This window comes from Pogona vitticeps, chromosome 1 (assembly GCF_051106095.1).
Source record: "Pogona vitticeps strain Pit_001003342236 chromosome 1, PviZW2.1, whole genome shotgun sequence".
Taxonomy (NCBI): Eukaryota; Metazoa; Chordata; class Lepidosauria; order Squamata; family Agamidae; genus Pogona; species Pogona vitticeps.
In genome coordinates, this window is record NC_135783.1 from 271,309,633 (window position 1) to 271,331,316 (window position 21,684).

At 38.8% G+C, this 21,684-nt stretch overlaps 1 protein-coding gene across 2 annotated transcripts in view; it reads right to left on the reverse strand.

Moving 5' to 3' along the window:
• Nucleotides 1-21,684, reverse strand: part of ELP4 (elongator acetyltransferase complex subunit 4) — a 226,181-nt gene that overhangs the window by 95,980 nt on the left and 108,517 nt on the right. For both annotated transcript variants that reach the window (XM_078384023.1, XM_020795613.3), the window contains one exon: nt 19,971-20,077. In XM_078384023.1, coding sequence (XP_078240149.1) covers nt 19,971-20,077 — 107 coding nt within the window. The remainder of the gene's footprint in view (nt 1-19,970; nt 20,078-21,684) is intronic.

A 21,684-nucleotide genomic window follows, 5' to 3' on the forward strand; every position in this document is an offset into this window, starting at 1 on the left:
CCTTACAAATAGCAGAGAAAGGAAACAAAATGCATGGGAAATAGGGCAAGGTACAGAAAATTGAATGCTGACTTCCAAAGAATAGCAAGGAGAGACAAGAGGGCCTTCTTAACTAACAGTGCAAAGATATAGAAGAAAATAATAGAAAGAGAAAAACCAGAGATCTGTTCAAGAAAATTGGAGATATTAAAGGAACCTTTCATGCAAAGATGGACATGATAAAGGACAGAAATGGTAGGGACCTAACAGAAGCAGCAGACATCAAGAAGTGGTGGTGAGAATACAGAGAGGAATTATATCAGAAAGATTTGGATAACCCGGACAACCCAGACAATGTAGTTGCTGACCTTGAGCCAGACATCCTGGAGAGTGAAGTCAAGTGGGCCCTAGAAAGCATGGCTACCAACAAGGCCAATGGAGGTGATGACATTCCAGTTAAACTATTGAAAATCTTAAAAGATGATACTGTTAAGGTGCTACACTCAATATGCCAGCAAGTTTGGAAAACTCAGCAGAGGCCAGAGGATTGGAAAAGATCAGTCTATATCGCAATCTCAAAGAAGGGCTGAAGAATTGCAGCACAATTGCACTCATTTCACACGCTAGCAGGGTTACGCTCAAAATCCTAAAAGGTAGGCTTCAGCAGTATGTGGACCGAGAACTCCCAGAAGTACAAGCTGGATTCCGAAGGGGCAGAGGAACTAGAGACCAAATTGCTAACATGCGCTGGATTATGGAGAAAGCCAGAGAGTTCCAAAAAAACATTTCCTTCTGCTTCATTGACTACGCAAAAGCCTTTGACTGTGTGGACCACAGCAAACTATGGCAAGACCTTAAAGAAATGGGAGTGCCTGACCGCCTTATCTATCTCCTGAGAAACCTATATGTGGGACAGGAAGCAACTGTTAGAACTGGATATGGAATAACTGATTGGTTCAAAATTGGGAAAGCGGTACAACAAGGTTGCATATTGTCCCCCTGCTTATTTAACTTACATGCAGAAAACATTATGTGAAAGGGTGGACTGGAGAAATCCCAAGCCAGAATTAAGATTGCCGGAAGAAATATCAACAACCTCAGATATGCAGATGATGCCACTCTGATGGCCGAAAGTGAGAAGGAATTAAATAATCTCTTAATGAGGGTGAAAGAGGAGAGTGCCAAAAATGGTCCGAAGCTCAACATCAAAAAAACTAAGATCATGGCCACTGGTCCCATCACCTCCTGGCAAATAGAAGGGGAAGATATAGAGGCAGTGACAGATTTTACTTTCTTGGAGTCAATGATTACTGTAGATGGTGACAGCAGCCACACAATTAAAAGCCATCTGCTTCTTGGGAGGAAAGCCATGACAAACCTAGAAAGCATCTTAAAAAGCAGAGACAGTACTTTGCCGACAAATGTCCGCATAATCAAAGCTATGGTTTTTCCAGTAGTGATGTATGGAAGTGACAGCTGGACCATAAAGAAGGCTGACTGCTGAAGAACTGATTCTTTCGAATTGTGGTGCAGGAGGAGACTCTTGAGATTCCCCTGGACTGCAAGGAGATCAAATTTATCAATTCTGAAAGAAATCAATCCTATTGTTTTTAGATGGCGATATATGCATATACATATACATACATACATACATACATACATACATACATACATACATACATACATACATACATACATACATACATACATACATACATACATACATACATACATACATACATACATACATACATACATACAGTGGGGTCTTGACTTGAGAACTTAATCCGTATTGGAAGGCGGTTCTCAAGTCAAAAAGTTCGCAGGTCAAATCTGCATTTCCCATAGGAATGCATTGAAAACCATTTGATCCGTATCTGCTCTTTTCCGTCTATAGAAACTAATGGGAAGCTGCTATTCCGCCTTCGACCACTAGAGGGGGATATTTTGTTTCTTTTTTTCTTAGGTCAAGAAAGGTTCAGGGAAGGCAGGGAAAATACAGTCCAGGCAGTACCAGGCAGTCTGAAGACTGTCTCCCAATCCACTCTCTAAACTCTGGGAGGAGTGAGGAAGCAGACAGGCACCCTTTTCACTGGCCAACAGTTAACTGAAAGTTCAAATTTTGCACTTTCCCTGCCTCCCACGTGGTTTTTTTCAGTTCTTAACTCAAATCTAAGTATGTAAGTCAAGTCAATATTTTCCTGTGAGAGCGGTTCTTAAGTCAAAATGTTCTTAACTCAAGCCGTTCTTAAGTCAAGACCCCACTGTACGTACGTACGTACGTACATACATACATACATACATACATACATACATACATACATACATACACACATACACACATACACACATACACACACACATATACATATGCACACAACACACACACACATGTTGGAAAAATAAAATTAATTTTTTTAAAAAAAACCCTAAGTGCTCACTGGAAGGACAGATCCTGAAGGCTCCAATACTATGGCCATCTCATGAGAAGAGAAGGCTCCCTCGAAAAGACCATGATGTTGGGAAAATGTGAAGGCAAGAGCAGAAGGGGACGACAGAGGATGAGATGGTTGGACAGTGTCATCAAAGCTACCAACATGAATTTGACCAAACTCTGAGAGGCAGTGGAAGACAGGAGGGCCTGGCATGCTCTGGTCCATGAGGTCACAAAGAGTCAGACACGACTAATTAACTAAACAACAACAATGTTCTCATTCTGTTGTGGGGTTTGGGCATGGGGGGGATACAAGGGAAAGGTTACTGATTTGCTTTTGCCCAATGGATATAATTATTTTCATTGTATTTCTTTATTAGCAGTATTACATTTTACATTTGTCATTGTTTTTTATTTTATTTTTAAAAACCATTACTCCTACTGACTTTTTTTGGTGTATTTTTAAAGGTTGCATTGGATTTTCTTGTAGACCAGCTCTGATTGTGTTGGGGGGTGGGAAGGGAGAATATGTTGGGTGTCTGTTTACATATGAAATTTATTTTTTATGTATTCTGGCATATTTTCTGTATTTTGTGGAACTTCTCATTTTTCATATATTTTGCTGGGTTTCTCACTGGTTTTGGTCTGCTTCTCTTTTGTTTCTTGTATTGCTGTATTTATGTGTGGTACCTTCCGTGGTAAGTTTTATGCCAGATGCTGCATAGGTCTAATGATGCTTTTTATTTCTCAGGCACTTTGATTGTGTTGCCTGAATGTCAGTTACCTTGCCCCTTGGGCTTTTTTGTTTTAAGGTTTCTGTAGGAAACCTAAAAAATAAAAAAAATGACTGAAGCATTTTAAACCAGGAAGGTCAATTCCTAAACCAAATAATCCTAAAGTTTAGGGGTACTTCTGGATTTACTTAAGGCATGTTAACCTTAAGAATTCCAAAACAGAACAGTAGCCACTTGAAAGGACCCTAAATATAAGGAATCATAATGTTTTCCTTCTGTACATGCCTAGCTTCCACTCCAGTTTATTATCCAGTACAATTAAAAGTGTTCATTTTAAGTTTAAATGCCCTTCAAAGTTTGGCATCAAGATGTCTGAAGGAAGAATAACTTTTCTCTTGTATGTGTACCTTGAGATCTTCTTCAGAGGGCTTTCTATAGCTTGCCTCTCTAAGTGATATGCAATTTGTAAAAATAGCATTTCTGATAATGATTACAGAATGCCTTCCCCAGATAGTCTTGTCTGGTGCCTACGATTATGTCATTTTGGCACTAGCTGAAAACCTGTTTCAATTCTTTTAGTTTTTGTAATGTATTTTAGTCAGAATCCACCCACATACTGTGCTCCATTTTTCACATTTTCTTTTGCAATATTGTTTTTATTTTCAATTATTGAATTTTTAACTTTCCTCCTTTCCTCTCCTTTTCCAGCTCCACTCCTTCCAAACTCCTCTCCACCCCCATTCCTTTTCCACCCCTTTTATACTTTGCTTGCCCCAAAAGCACAGTACAGTAATCTATACACTTGGATAAGTGGGGCTCATTAGCCTTGGAAGGCAGCCCATCTAGGAGAAGGAAAATGCCGATTTCAAACCTCCACTGCCTTGTGGCTATATTCACTGATGGAAAAGACTTCAGAAGTTAACTTTGAGGCAAAATCTGGCGCCGGAGTCCGGGAGGCACTTTGTGACTGTACAGTCATACTCTAGTAACTCCTGCGATGTTGCTGGAACCAGTTGTATTGGCTCTTGCCTTTCCATTGGACTACTTCAGTGACATGGAGAGGGGGGATTTTCTGCTTGGGTAACAGTCCATATTATTTTACCCAGGCTTTGTGCTCTGGAGAGGATACTCCAGCTTCTCATACAGCATTGAAACAACACGGGAAGTAGCAGTTACCGGTTATAAGTCTTTGCTCAATTGGCATAGATATAAGACAAAGCCATTGCCTAGTTTGGGACAGTCAGATCATATATCTCTGTTTTTGATTCCATCATACAGACCTCTTGTTAACAGAATCAGACCATCAACTAGAGAAATACGAGTGTGGCCAGTGGGTGCATCTGAGCAACTTCAAGATTGCTTTAGGAGCACTGATTGGGCACTGTTTGAGGAGGACAATGTTGATACTTATGCCTCAACAGTACTGTTTTATATCAAAAGCTGCATCAATGTTGTTACTACCGCCAGACAAGTACGAGTGTTTTCTAATAACAAGCCTTGGCTAAATAGAGAAGTGTGCCTTTTACTAAAAGCCAGAAATGCTGCTTTTCATTCTGGTGATGAACTACAGTATAGAGAGGCCAGAGCTAAACTGAAAAGGGGCATTAGGGATGCCAAAGCTATGTACAGCCAGAGAATTGAGCAATATCTTGAGAGTTCTGACACTCGTCGGGTATGGCATGGCCTACGACAAATCACGGGCAGAGTAACAAAAACAGTCTGTGTAGCAGCAGTGATTTTTTGGCTGAGCAGTTAAATCAATTTTTCAGCCGTCTTGAGGTGAAAACAGGAACAACCATTATTCCAGCACCTACTGTCTATAATAAATCACTAGAATCTACCATCGACAGACAACCACTACTACTGCAGATTTCAGATGTGAGACACGCTATTCAGAATATTAACGTTTGAAAGGCAGCTGGACCAGATGGAATCATGGGACGAGTTGTTAGGGGCTGCGCTGCAAAATTAGCTGGAGTTTTTACGGATATTTTCAATCTATCCTTGTTGCAGTGTTCTGTCCCCACTTGCCTGAAGACATCTATTACAGTGGGGTCTTGACTTAAGAACGGCTTAAGTCAAGAACATTTTGACTTAAGAACCGCTCTCACAGGAACATATTGACTTGACTTAAGTACTTAGATTTGAGTTAAGAACTGAAAAAAACCACGTGGGAGGCAGGGAAAGTGCAAAATTTGAACTTTCAGTTAACTGTTGGCCAGTGAAAAGGGTGCCTGTCTGCTTCCTCACTCCTCCCAGCGTTTAGGGAGTGGATTGGGAGACAGTCTTCGGACTGCCTGGTACTGTACTGCCTGGACTGTATTTTCCCTGCCTTCCCTGAACCTTTCTTGACCTAAGAAAAAAAGAAACAAAATATCCCCCTCTAGTGGTCGAAGGCAGAATAGCAGCTTCCCATTAGTTTATATGGACGGAAAAGAGCAGATACGGATCAAATGGTTTTCAATGCATTCCTATGGGAAATGCAGATCTGACCTGCGAACTTTTTGACTTGAGAACCGCCTTCCAATACGGATTAAGTTCTCAAGTCAAGACCCCACTGTATAGTGCAAGTCCCCAAGCAGTCAGCTGTGGTATCTCTCAATGACTATAGACCAGTAGCTTTAACATCTGTTATTATTAAATGTTTTGAGAGATTGGTGCTGGATTACATTAAGGCTAGATTTCCACCTTTGGACCAATGGCAATTTGCATACAGGAGAAATAGATCTACTGATGATGCTATGTCCATTGTACTCCATACTGTATTGAGCCACTTAGAACAACAGGCAACTTATGCGAGGCTGTTGTTTGTGGATTATAGCTCTGCTTTTAATACCATTCTAACAAATAGGTTGTTTTTTAAAATGATCAACCTGGGATTACCTCAGAAGATCTGTGTGTGGATAAAGGACTTTCTGACAGATAGGCCACAGTCAGTAAGGATGCGGTCTCACCATTCTTCTACCCTGATACTAAGTACAGGAGCTCCCCAGGGCTGTGTGCTAAGTCCCTTCCTCTATTCCCTGTACACACATGATTGCACCCCACTGTATAAGACCAACGCAATTATTAAATTTGCGGATGATAAGACAGTGGTGGGGCTCATAAATAAGAACAATGAGTCTGCTTATAGAAAGGAAGTACAAGGGTTGATACTTTGGTGTAGAGAAAATCATCTCACTTAACATAAAAAAACCTAAAGAACTCATAATTGATTTTAGGAGGAAGAGAAATGTACATTTATCACTGTACATAAATGGCGAGGAAGTGGAGAGAGTCGGTAGTTTTAAATTTCTGGGCACTTACATCTCAGAGGACCTCTCATGGAATATAAATGCCAACATGCTAGTGAAGAAGGCACAGAAGAGGTTGTATTTCCTGAGAATGCTCAGCAAGTTAAATTTATCTCAGCATTTACTTCTGTCATACTATCGTAGCACCATTGAGAGTGTCCTAACCTATGGCATTCTGGCATGGTTTGGGAGTACTGTAGCTCTGTAGCGGACAAAAAAGCTCTACAGAGAACCATTAAAATTGCCCAGAATATCATCGGGCTCCAGCTACCAACCCTGGATGACATCTTCACATCCCGCTGTCTGAGGAAGTCACACAGCATCCTGAGAGACTCTTCCCATCCTGCTTATAACTTTTTTGAACTGCTGCCGTCTGGCAGAAGATATAGAACAATTAAGACGTGGACCACACGTTTTCTGAACAGTTTTTATCCCAGAGCTATAACTGCACTTAAAAATGAGCTTAAAGACCACCAGTAGTGAATAGTTAGTTGGACTTGTGTTACTTGGCCTGCGGTGTAGATGTTTGTATTTTTAGTGGGGACTTTTAGTGGGTGGGGAGTGTTGGGGGATTTTTTTAGTGGGTGGGGAGTGTTTGGGGAATTTTATGTGTGTGCATGTGTCTGGTCTTTGGGTGTCTGTGAATTTCATTGTATGGGTATACTGTGTATATACTTACAATGACAATCGATCGATCGATCGATCGATCTATCAATCAATAAATGACGCCAGGGGCTACTTCCAATGGTGGGAGAGGTCATTGCAGCTCACTAGGTAGCTACCACCCACTTTAAGCTTGGGCAGTCCCCAGTGAGTAAGGTGCTACTTCGCCAAGGTCTGTTAACCTCACGGGGTGCGTGAGGTTTAGGGTGAAAGCCGACAAGCAGATAGATAACCCTGCACCATGCAACATTCATAAGAAAACTTCTGCCCTAAAGTTGGGCACCTGGAATGTTTGGACAATGACCCCTGGTTTTTCTGATGATGGCTTTTCTGACGACCTGCAGGAAATAGACGATGTGCACAAGACAGCTGGAACTGAGTAGACTGCTGATGGACATTGTTGCCCTGCAAGAGACGAGATTGCCAGACATGGGATCTGTCAAAGGAAAAAAACTTCTCATTCTTCTGGCAGGGAAAACCATTGAATGAGACCAGGGAATATGGTGTTGGCTTTGCAGCCAGAAATACTCTGCTGAGATCCATTGTTCTACCTACTGTGGGGAGTGAGAGAATACTGTCTCTGCAGCTACACTCATCAGCGGGACCAGTAACCCTCATTAGTGCATATGCACCAACACTTTCATTTACAGCAGAAGTCAAAGACAAATTCTATGACGATCTGGTAGCTACTATCAAAAAAATCCCGGAAAGAGAACCACTGTTCATTCTTGGAAACTTTAACGCTAGAGTTGGTGCTGATCACAATTCTTGGCCCACTTGTCTAGGCTGTTTTGGCATTGGAAAGATGAACGAAAATGGACAACGCTTGCTGGAGTTTTGCTGTTATGGTCTCTGTGTCAGCAACATGTTCTTTAATATTAAGCTTCGACAGAGTCTTTTGCAGACATCCAAGATCGAAGCATTGGCATCAGCTTGATTTGATCCTTACCAGACGCTCTAGCCTTCCTAGTATTATGATCACACACAGTTATTAGGGTGCTGATTTCAATACTGATGCGGTGTGTAGCAGAGTGAAACTGTGAATAAAGAGATTGTATCACATGAAAAGGGAAGGAAAACCACATATTGGCATCAGCAAGATTCGTGATCAGAGAAAAGTGGAGGAATTTGTTCAAGCGCTTGAGGAAACTCTTTCAGGCCCAGCTGATGCAAATACACTTGAACGATGGGAACATTTCAAGAATGCTGTTTATAACTCCATCTTGTCCACATTTGACAAGAAGACAAAAAAGATGGCAGACTGGTTTGAAACCCATTTGGAGAAGTTGATGCCAGCTATCGAGGAAAAGAGGTCTAGCAGCATACAAAGCCTGTCCTAGTGAGTACAACATGCAGGTTCTCTGAGTTGCTCATAAAGTCCAACAGATTGCCAGGAGATGTTCTAATGATTATTGGCTTCAGCTCCGCTCTCAGATGCAGATAGCAGCGGACACAGGTAACATCAAGGGAATGTATGATGGTATCAAGCAGGCTTTAGGTCCAATACAGAAGAAATCTGCTCCTTTGAAGTCTGCTACAGGCGTGATCATCTAGGACCGAGCACAGCAGATGGAACGTTGGGTGCAGCATTACTCTGAGCTATATTCCAGAGAGAATGTAGTAACCAAAGAGGCATTAAATAACATCGAGTGTCTGTCTTGGAAGAGTTAGACAGCAAACCAACTTTAGGAGAAATAAAAGCAGCTTTGGATTCCCTCGCCTCTGGCAAGACACCTGGAAAGAACAACATCCCTGTTGAAGTGCTGAAGTGCTGTAAAGAGACCATCACCACTGAGCTGTATGAAATCTTTTCTCTTTGCTGGAGGGAAGGTGGAGTACCACAGGACATGAAGGATGCACACACTGTCAAACTGTACAAGAACAAAGGTGGCAGAGGCGACTACAATAAGTATTGTGGCATCTCTCTTCTCAGCGTTGTAGGGAAGCTGCTTGCCCGTTTTGTGCTGAAGAGGCTCCAGGTGCTTGCAGACAGTCTATCCAGAATCACAGTGTGGATTTTGAGCTAATAGATCCACCACTGACATGGTATTTTCCCTCAGACAGCTGCAGAAGAAATGTAGGGAACGACGACAGCCACTCTTTGTGGTCTTCATGGAACTTAAAAAGGCCTTTGATTTAGCTAGCAGGGACAGCCTTTTTAAAATACTTCCCAAGACTGGATGTCTACCTCTACTCCTTAACATCATCAGATCCTTTCATGAGGAAATGAAGGGCACTGTAGTTTTTGATGGCTCAGCCAACCCTATTTGGGATCTTTTTTGCTCTCATGCTGAAGCACGATTTTGGAACTGCAACAGAAGGTGTCCAGACTAGATCAGATGGAAAGCTCTTTAATCTCTCTAGATTGAGAGCAAAGACCAAAGTCCAGCTGAAATGCATGCGGTACTTCCTCTTCACTGATGATGCAGCTGTTGTTGCCCATTCTGCTGAACACCTTCAACAACTCATGAATTGTTTTAGCAAGGCCTGCCAAGACTTTGGATTAATAATCAGCCTTAAGAAAACACAAGTCATGGGTCAGGGAATGGACTCACCTCCCTCTATTACTATCTCCATGCAAGAATTGGAGGTTGTTCATGACTTTGTGTATCTTGGCTGAACTATCTGTGACACTCTCTCCCTAGATATCGAGCTGGATAAATGAATTGGCAAAGCAGCTACCATGTTCTCTAGACTCACAAAGAGAGTATGGCTTAATAAGAAGCTGACGGCATATACCAAGATCCAGGTCTATAGAGCCTGTGTCCTGAGTACGCTCTTGTTCTGAAGTGAGTCCTGGACCCTTTGTGTATGGCAGGAGAGGAAGCTTCCAGATCCATTGCCTCCAATGCATTTTTGGTATCACCTGACAGGACAAAGTTCCAAATAGAGTAGTCCTAGAATGAGCTGGAATGTTTAGCATGTATACATTACTGAAACAACTACGTCTACGTTGGCTTGGTCATGTCGTGAGAATGGCTGTCGATTCTGAAAGATATCCTGTATGGAGAATTCATGCAGGGAAAGCATCCCAGAGGGAGACCACAACTGCAATACAAGGATATCTGCAAGTGGGATATAAAGGCCTTATGAATGGACCTCAACAGATGGGAAACCTTGACATCTGGGTGTTCAGCCTGGAGGCACGCAGTGCATCATTGCTTCTCTCAATTTGAAGAGACACTTGTCCAGCAGGCCAAGGCAAGAAGGCAATCCCGAAACCAGCAAAATTAGGGAGGTGGACATGGTACAGATTGTATTTGTCTTCAGTGTGGAAGGGATTGTCACTCTTGTACTGGCCTTCTCAGCCACACTAGATGCTGTTCCAAGACCTCTATTCAGAGCATATTACTGTAGTCTCTCAAGATTAAAGGATGCCTACATTGAATTTTTAACTTGTATGATAGCATACTCTGAACTAGAACACTGGATCTAGGGATGGCACTTTTGATTGAAAATGAAAGAAAAAACACACAGAAACTCCCTCTCCCCCATTTCTTTCATCAATTTTTTAAAAAGGGCCTGTCAGAATTGAATTATCAATTTCAGTGGAAGAGAAGTACTGTATACAAAACTCTTATTTTTTTTTGTTTCCCTTCCTTTGTTTGACCTTTTTTGCACTTCATATCTCTCAAATCACTTGGGAAATTTTCCATCAAATAGTGTCATGAATGGTGTTGTCAGCAGCCACTCATAACACTCAGGAGGGAGGGAGTGGAAATTTTGAAGCTGTAAAAGGGCCTGGATTGGTTGGAGCTTTCTTTGTTTCACTCATATCTCCTTCTAGTGGAAAAAGATGGAGCCTCCACTACTATCAGCAATCTCTACCCCTCACTGGCTGGCTTGAGGTCTGCCACTTGGAGAGAAACCCGTGCATTCTGCTGAAGCAGCTGGGGGTGGCCAGGGCACGTACCTCACTCATCCCTCTCTTTCCCTTACTGCTGCACACTTCCCTGGCACACCCTCCTGCCTGCAACCACCTCAGTCCCAAAATGTCACAAGAAAAAACGGAGATGAAGAACTGCTTAATGGCAGCAGAGGAACAGTATGAAAATTGAGCAGAAGCACAGTCTGGCTGAGCCAATCTTGCAGGACGGAAAGGTACTTGGCTGAGGAGCAGTGAGGGCATGGCAATGGCAGTGGCTTTGCCACTGCTTACTTGGAGACTTTCCCATGCAGGTATGGTTGTGGTGGTTTTATCCTCACAGAGAGTTTTTGGGAGACAGAGATGAGAAGCTTGGAAAAATAGTGGGGGAATTTTTAGACTCTTTCTTCCTACAGCTGCATTGAGGTTTGGTTCCAGCCAAATTTGTGCTGAAAATATAAATGGGAAAAACAAAATGAAATTATCTGAATGAGGTAGCTGCAAAAGGACCAGTGCATGGCAAAGACAAAAATGAAAAGGCATTATGTGAAAGAAACCTAACTGAAACATCCCTAATTATGTCACAGATCAGGCATTAAAGGTATTAAATACATAAAAAAATACTTTTAAAGTTATGTTTACAATGCATGCCAGATCCAGGAACAGAAAAGAGTTTAGGCATTGAAGGAAGAGTTCTGCATTGTCATAGCAACAAAATATATGAATGTTTTTGGCATCAGGATGTGGGACAGAGTGAGGAGACCACAATGTGAAAATAACAGATCAAAGAGGAGTCAATGAAAGTAATGAAGATGAGAGATTATCATGCTGTTGACCAGGGTATTTTGTCAAGTGGATAGAGCGGCAAAACTATGTTTTTTTTAATAGTCTAAAGAAAGAAGTGATACCCCTTTGCAGTATATTGAATGTGGCAAAATCTACCTATGACATATTAATATTGAGCTCTCAGTACAAAGTACCATCATCCCATGGCTTTTGATACAGGTTGCAGCTTTAACCCTGAGTGTGCCAATATACTTTTACTTTTAGAGTCTAAGCATTACAATGACCTTGTGAACCATGCCTAAGATCTTAGAGGAAATACAGTAAAACAAGGAAAATATGTTCAATTTTTAGGGACCCTTTCAGATCTGGCAGTTTATTTCCATGGTATTTTCTCCTAAGTGATGGCATCTGTACAGAAGAAGGTGCTTTTGGAATAATTCCAACTTACTTGGAAAGAGCCAATCATACAAGGCATGAACTATGGTAAACAGGTACAGTGGTGCCTCGCTAGACAGTTACCCCGCATGCCAGTTTTTCGCTAGACATTGACTTTTTGCTATCGCTATAGCAATTCGCAAAACAGTGATTCCTATAGGGGAATTTCGCTGGACAATGTTTGGTCCCTGCTTCGGAAACAGATTTTCGCTAGACGACAATTTTATTTATTTATTTATTTATTTATTTATTTATTTATTTATTTATTTATTTATTTATTTATTTATTTATTTATTTATTTATTTTATTTTATTTTATTTTATTTATATCCTGCCTATCTGGTCGGTTAAGACCACTCTAGGCGGCCACTCCCTCCGCGCTTGCAAAACAGGTGTTTTCGGGACCTAAGCTTCGCAAGACAGCCATTTAAACAGCTGATCGGTGGTTCGCAAAGTGGCTTTCCTATGGCCGATCTTCGCTAGACAATGACAATTCTTCCCCATTGGAATGCATTAAACAGGTTTCAATGCACTTCAGTGGGGAAATGCTTTTCACTAGACGATGATTTCGCTAAACAGAGATTTCAGTGGAACGGATTATCATCGTCTAGTGAGGCACCACTGTAGATTCAAAAAAGAGCTCTTAGTGGTATATCTTTTATTGTGACAGTAGTAGAACATCTTAGTAAATACCCAATATTACTTTAATAAGGAATATCTCACAGCATGAACTCATGCTACAAAACTACTGTTCCCATAGTTTTGGCTTCTTACAGTATCTGTTTTTTTTCTGAGGAGGCAACACTTGGTAACCTTTTTACCTAGGTTATTCCAATACTCTTCACATGTTCAGGCCTGCAAGTACACAGTGAAGTAATGGAGAGTGAGCAAGTAAACCTGGTGTGATGATGGCACAATTAATGCATGATTAATTAATGTACAAGTAATATTTTATTTTAGTCAGTTTTAGAGTTAACTAAGAGAGGGAGGGAGGGAGAGAGGGAGGGAGGGAGGGAGGGAGAAACAGAAGCATTGTGGCACCCTAAAGATTATGAGATTTATTTCAGTTTGAGCTTTCATGGACTGCTGCTTCCTCAGACACATAGTAATTAAGCACAGGTTTACACAGAAGGTAATAATGGTATTGTTGCTTTGAAAACTCATTAACTCTTTTTTTACCCCCCTTTACCAGATTCCCAATCATATAACCATGTATAGTTACTGTATGTATACACCTATGCATATTGTTCTCCATGTATCTGAGGAAGAGAATAAATCTGTTAGATTTCCAGGTACCACAATGCTTTTTTCTTTGGTTGGTTTTGTTACATATTCTGAGACAAGCTAATACAGTTACCTCTTTGAAAACAAAAACACACTATCTGATATAGTGACCAAAACCCTCTTGTATAGCTGTGTACATGGCATAACTTTTGGAGGGAAATTTCCCCAACTAAAGAAATCACCACAGACATTATCAATTGTACACTGAGTCACACAACTCAGTATGCAGCTGATAATGTCTAAGATTACTTCTCAACGTGGGGCAACACACCACTAAAAGTTATGACATTTATGTTACAACCATGTTAACCAGGTAAGACAATTTAGGCCACCAATATTGTTTATCAGTAATTGATCAGTGGACCTCCAAAGGACTTCTGCTCACACAACATACTTTTCCTGTCTCCTCACCTCTGCAAGTACTAAAATCTGCTACTGAGGTTCTCTCCATGTTAGAATGAGAGTGGTGCAAAGCAGAAGAGAAGTCTGGCATATGGGCAAGCGTTGTTTTTTTTTTTTTTACCATGTGACAGACATAACTGACTTTCACCCATGGAGCAGTGATATTCTGGACCAAGGGTGGACAGGTATGACTGGACTGGGAGCTCATCTATCCTTCCAGAACCTGCCACAAGCTACACTGAAATCTTGGAGCAATAAGGGAAAATCATTCAAAGCAAGCATTTTATTAACTCCTTTAAATACATGGCAGTAGATTGCTATCACACTGACTTGTGGGAAACAAGACATATAGGCAGGAAACAATGAAAAGCCATCAAAGGCAAGAAATGAGCCAACTTTATTCAATTCCTGTACATCAATCTGTTGCTGAAATTTGATAGTGTGATTTTGGGGAATGTCTCAAAATTAGCCTAGGAGGTTCACATTCATGGTCTAGAGCAGATGAAACACAAATGAAGCCCTGGAACCATGTGTTGGAGCAGAACATATATGGAAAATATGTCCTCACATGACTAGTATAACAAGGACATCAATACCTTATTTAAACTGCCATACAATACAATCTATAAACCTCTAATAACTGACATAGCAAAGACATACCTCCTTCCAAATAGACTTTGTATCAGGTGGTCGGGTGTCTTTATATGATGTATGCACATCTGATTGATAGTGAGTACCAAGTATGCATACAAACTCTTTCTGAAAGTGTGCAAAGAGCCTACAAATATACAGTTGTTCCAGCCAGTAACAGGCTCCATGTTCATTTCAGGTGAATATTTGTAGCTCAGATTCTGGGCCATGCACTGAAACCCTGTTCCCGCCCTCACATACATCTAAACCATAGAAAGACTACATGCCTACATAGATCCTGTGACATTACGAATTCTGCAGTATGTTTGCTTTTCCTACAAGTTAGTCTGAATTCACAGAAATTATCTATGCATTTTTTTTAAAAAAAATAGTACTTTACTCCAAACTGGTCTATGAACTCACTGTAGAATGCAGCACCTACGTACCTTTTCCATGCCACACTCTATACAAAAAATCATATAGAATACAATGTAAATAAATATTTTGTTTCTGTTTTCTGTAGTAGGGGGAAGAATATAAAAATATTGAGCACAGGACAAAGCAAAAATGTATTCAGGTTATTTTGAAAGGTTATGCATTTCCTCTTTTGAGGAAGATAGAACAACTGATGCAAGGTCAGATAAGGCAGGTTAGGCACAAATAAGGGGCAATTTTCAAGAAAAGCTATGGATAAAAATAGCCGCTGGATTTTGTACCTGGTCTCCCACTTTCATCCCTGAGCATGCAGCATCATAGAGACAGGAAAGCATTAATGCTTTTTCTTTAGCCCTTACTGCCTTTGATACTTACTCTTCATCTTCCAGGACTTATATAGTCTTACATTAACCTACTACACTTACTCTGTTTTAGCCCTCATGCAAAACCGGTCAGTTTAGTCTCCCCACAATCACATTTTGCTGCACAACTCTGACAGAATTAGACCTAAAGGTAGACATTCTGCAGTGCTCTCACTTGAACAGCTGTAAACAATTTCCCCAAATTGCATCCTCTTGCCATGTACAGAGGATATCTTTAAGCAAATAAAAAAGAACCAAGGCAAATGTAGCACAAGAAAACTAATGTCTTCTTTCTTGTTCCCGTCAACGTTATAGGCCAGGACAAAAAAAAGAGAGACCCAAGATGTTTTTGAAAAAACAATATGCAGTAGAACATCAGTGATATGCTCAGTTTTTCAGGAGGCTGGTCCCATCTGGTGGAAATTATTACTTCTTCCATTTGGATCAGAACACAAAACAGCTGAATTTTTACTAACCCTAGCACTAATTTTAAGTGCAACGATTGTACTAATGTTCTAGAACTGAAATTTCCATTGGGGGCAGAAAATATCCCACAACTCAATCAACATCATTTAAAAATACTGGTGCATTTTAGTTAATTGTTCCCAATGCAAATTCTAAAATGTCTTCTGATTTGCATATTATTATATTATAGGTATTAATAGAGATTGTAATTCATAGTGATGACGTAAAATAAGATGCACTAATATGAAAATGTTTAAATTCTTAAAGAAATAGAAGTTACATTAATTTACTAATTGTTTAGAAGTCTCACATTGTTCTAAGCTGCAAAAGAGACAATTAAGTAGTCACACATACAAACAGATACAGAATTATAACTATTATTCCAACTACTTTGTCAAACCAGGTGGTAACCTACTGCTAGCCGAATTCAATGGAACATGAGAAACAAATGCAAAAGTAAACAGGCCTAAAGCTGCCTAAAGGAAAGTCAGCAAGACGGCAATTTCAATCATTTGGAATAATACTTAAGTAGCCCTAGGCTTTCCTCAGAATTGAAACATGTCACCATTACTGCAACATTTCAACAAATCAGAAAAAAGAAGAAAGGAACATTTATGTAATCAAATCAACTGAAGAGCACAGCATTTTACTCAGCATTTAAGTGAAAATAATTATGAGGAAATTCTGTTTGTGTGAATAACTTTAAATGTACGGAAAAGACTAGTTCTTTTGCAGTTTTGTTTGGAGTTAATACAATAGCTTATTATTTTAAAAATGTACAAAATGCTTTTCAATAATGAGGAACATGGTACATGAAAGAACAGCATGAGATGTGTCAAAAGATCTGTTATTTTAATGCACACTAAATACACATGGCATTTCAAACACCTCTATCAGAAATAAATAGTATGTCATATTATTTGACTGAAAAAAATATTAAAAAATTTGAAATATTTGAGGAACTTACCTAATCAGTACATTTTTAGTATGTGTCTAGTCATGTAGCCATCTTTTACTCAATCATCAGAAAATCAAAGGCAAATTGGCATGACTCAACCTAAACTTTAATACCGCATGATTGTGTCGTGTAAGCTTGTTTTGTGTGATGGCTGCTGTGGTTTTAGCAGAGAGATTAACCACCGGACCTAAGCTGGCCTCCAAACCTTGCCCTGCTGATGCCTCAAGCCCTTTGAAGTCTGACCATCATACCTGGCAAAACAACAGTGGGAACTAGGCTGGTGTCAGATCTAATCAAGTTGCCTGCCTCAGCATAGCTAACTATGGGGTACACTAATTGGCCCAATTGCGGATTATACCTTTTGCTACAGATTCAAGACAATAATTTAGTCAAATGATGGTTTTTATCTCCTTCTAATTAAGATTCCGAAGTAGGAAGAAATAGGATTAGACAAGCTAACTTCAAAATTGTGAATCTTTTAAAAGAGGTATGCACTTGGAACTTCTTTAATAAAATATGGATCATGCAAAAAAAAAAAAATCACAGGTAAACATTTTGGAATAAGCCATCATCTCATTTTCAGCAAAAAAATTAGCAACAAAAATATACACATAAACTTACTTTAAAATACAAATCACAATATTCCTTGCCAAAAATACATACATTACACATCAATTTTAAAGAACACAAACTTTGCTAGTTCTGTCTTAGACTTCAGTATTAATATGTCCCTAACAACTAAAAGTAACAGCTTGCATAATAAACAAAGTCTAATGAAGACATGACAGTTAAGCAGCTTGTTATTCAGCACATGGCAAAGAACATTACAGAATACTTGATTCATATAACAAAACAACGAAGCATTAAATGGAATTCATTAAAGATGCTACTATTTTATTGCTAGTAGGGTAATGATGAAAATGCTATGGAGGCAGTTTTTATTCTAAATAACCTGAGTTATTTAGACTTTTAAACCATTTTTCAGAGACACTTTCAGCACAATGACTATATAGTAGTACTGAGTACTACTACTTGTCTACAACCTTTTCCCTCTTCATTTAATGTTCGGCTGAAGAATGCTTCAATGTGATATTCTTTCTACTCTCTTTTAAAATGACACACAGCTATACAGATCTGCTGTGCATTATAATGTGTGTTACTTAGTACTTTCCATCGTAATTTCTAAGTGATGTTATTTTTTCCTTTCCTTGAATTATTAAATATAATTATGATTTTGGTCAACCATTTGCATTAGGAATTTGCACAAGCTATATTTACACTGCCCTTCCCTCGATAGGGAAATGATGCTGCAGTTTAAAAACATGAACAGAAGAAAAATAATGGAGGGCAATGCTGGACATTCAAAGACTATGTTAGGCAGTAATAGGTTTCTCTTCACAAAAATGGGGAAAAAAATAGAAGGAGCACAGTTTTAAATAAGGACAGCTGAAATTATTAAAGCAGGTCATTTATGCATTTCTACAGTTTTAAAAAGAATCCTTAACACTACTACATCAAATGTCTTTAACCTTAGGCTACATAAATTCCTTAAACCAAGCTGCTGAATTTGACTTTCATATCACAAGCAAATAACAAATGACATTGTAGTGAGGAAAAATATTTTCTGATTCAGGATTCATCGTGAAAAAAAATACATGCAAATATATAATAAATAGAAATTTAACACAGTAGGAAAATACACTGCCTGTTTGTCTGTATCAATAAAAACAATTACAGTTTCTGCATTTTAAACTCTAGCATGAATATTAAAGATCTTTATTCAACTGATTCACAATATGAATACATTTCTGATGATGTGAAATTATGTTAAAATGGACTACACTAGCATAGTGTTTAGCTTGGTTAAATGTACTCTTTCCTCAGAATTAAAAATCCCACAGAGGAATTGCCATCTCTTAAAAGAAATACGGTAAAAAAGACACAAGAGTCATACATTATACATTAAAGTAGCTTTTGAATTGAGTAGCTCTCTAGTTGAGAAACTTCAAGTACCCATTGAAGGGAGTGGCCTGGCTGAAAATTGGCTTCTTGATTAACTATTAACTACTTCAATAGGACTAGATAATTAAGGACATTGATGACTATTATTAGAAGGAGGGCACTTTAATTTGTCACTCCTTAAGCTTCTTTCAACATTTTATAGGTTAGTGCAACTTTCAATTGGGGAGAAACAGTGAAGGAGATGGAGAGAGAGAAAGAGAAGCCTTAAGTTATCTTATCAAGTGGCCAGCTGAAGAGGGCAGAGGGTCAAATCAGGGCCAAAGTGGTCACTTAAGGGTGAAATACGAAATACCAAAGCAGTGCCAAGCCACATTGACCATCATTTCGTGATGAAGTAAAAAATATGCTAATATATTGGTGGCAATTCTTCCTTTTATGGTTTCAAGCAGTTAAGACAAGTGGCCTGCTTAACAGCTTTTCATCTGAAAAGAGATTAAACTAAATGATTTGTCAGGGCTGCTTGGCTGTTTTATGTCTTTGTTTAAAAGCTGCACAGACTGTACTGATCACTATCCCTTCACCCCCCCCCAAAGCCATCTCTTTTAGCTTCTCAGCACTTATTTGGTTAATAAATACACAAGCCTGAATTGCTTAACAGTTCTATGTGTATTTGCTTCCCAGAAAGACTAAAACAAAATTAAATTTTCTAAAACTGCATGTGGACTGTAGACTGTCAGGGGGAAAAAGTTTAAAACTGGAACAAAATTTACTAAAGGGTATTAGTAAATGATACTGTGTTTAAAATGACACAGAGAAGCGAAAGGAGATTCCAATAATGCAAAGGAAATGGTTTCTGAATACTGATAAGGACATTTATCCCTCATACCACACTCAATTTTAGGCAGCATTACACATTAAAAACCCTCAATTGCAGTAATAACATGTAGACACTTCCCCACTCGCCAACACAAGTAAGAGCAAATCATTAACATTTATTTAAACATGCTCCTGACATCTTTAGAAATATGTATGTCATGCTTTGTTATTGAAGGTTATGGCCTATTTTTTATAAGTTCATTAAAAAATAATATGAATTGTTTCTATATACTCCAATTTTTATAATGCAGAAACATTCTAAGAAAAAAAAAGAATATTCTATAGAACCATCTCAAACTTGAAAACTCAGCTATAGGATTATGCAACAGCTGATGCAAATCAAATATAATTAAACATTCAACGCAAGGTTTTAGTTTCATATTGGATTGTATATAAAACAAATCTTACCTCAATCACAAACAGCTTCCTTTTCAACCTAAAAGCAAGGTCCTTCGTGTCTAACACATCAGAGATCAAGCTATTAAGTCGAGGAATCTGGCGTATGTGAACCAAACCTTGTGAAAAGTAAAAGGAATGGAGGAAAAGAGTTAAGGAAATGCTGATATCCAAATGCGCAAATTAATGTCTTACAGCAGAATTCAGTATATTTACACACACTCATCCTCCCCTTTTAAAACTGGAGCTTACGACCAGGAGCAATGAAGCAAACCGTGCGATTATACTCAAGTAATCAAGCAGAATAAGATAAACAGAAATCCTTGTGCGAGGAAAACTAATTGCACTTTGGTACAGAGGTACTGATGTAAAGAGGGATCTTAATACTTGTCAAAACTACAGCCGGTTTGTGTGTGATTTTCTCTTGTATTTACTGTAAGCAAATATGGCTATCACCTTGCATGCTGCCCACGGCACCACTGAGTGATCTTTATTTTATTAAATGCACCAGTAAGCAGCCAGCAAAGCAAGACTCATGGGCTACTGATAACCAGTGAAGCTCATATGAAAATCATTTTGTTTTGCACTCTGATAATTAGTTTTTTAAAAACTCTTGTAGTAACCAGAATTGCAGAATAGTTTTTTGGATAAATGTTGCAACAACACACGCATGCACACACATGAATTATTTTCTGCATGCAAGATGTCTATTGAGCTTGGTGGAATTTTATAACAATGCTAGGCACACTGCAAGGTCTGCATTCTGTCAACTGAGTCTCAAGCTGATTTCTTTTGACAAGGACGCTGGATGATTTCTGTGCAGCTTAATATAGTTTCTGAATAACCAAAGGGTCATTTTCCACAATAGAAAAAGAGAGGAATTTTACAAAATGTAACAACTGAAGTTAATATTACTTTTAGATTACTTTTAAATCTAATGCATCAAGGTAAAAACACTGAGCTATTCAAATGTCATTTTTGTCATACAATCTTAGTTTTTGCAAATTAGCGTTATTATTAGATTTACATCTACCTAATATAATATATATAGAGCGAAATTAGGAAAACTCCATTTACACAGTTATACAAAACCAGGAGTTAGAATTTTAAAAAATTAAATCATGTGAAAAATGTAAAAATTGATATTTTCACTAGATAATTCAATGTCATAATAACACTTTTGCAAAACTTAGTGCTATATATATATGTTTGGTACCCTTCATTTATACAATCTTAAATACATTGGCCTTAAGCTGGGTAGAGTTACTGTAACCAATTCCCATTCAAGCCAAGAAAATAGGTTAGTTAGCACTACCCTATTTTCAATGGAACATAATTGTAACTAATTTTAGCTGGACTGGAGCCATTACCTGGAAAGAGGTGCCAATTAAGAAGAAGAAATGTATGTGTGAATTAAGGCAGTACACATGCATTCATTGACATCCCCTCTACAACACCTTCAATGCTCAGAGATAAAAATATTTTTCATTTTAAAAAACAACTTCACATTTTCTTTTGGTCAGAAAGTGCCAGCAAAATACACAGTGTTCTTTTTCAGGCATCTAGTATATATTTGGAAGTAGGGAAAAGAACAAACATGATTTGTTCAGTTTTCTAAGATAAATTTGTTGGAAAATGTTTTCACATATTCCAAATGACCGTATTTACCAAAGATTAATTTTTCTCGCATTGGTTAGTGATAAATCTCTGTCTGCTCTTTGTCTTT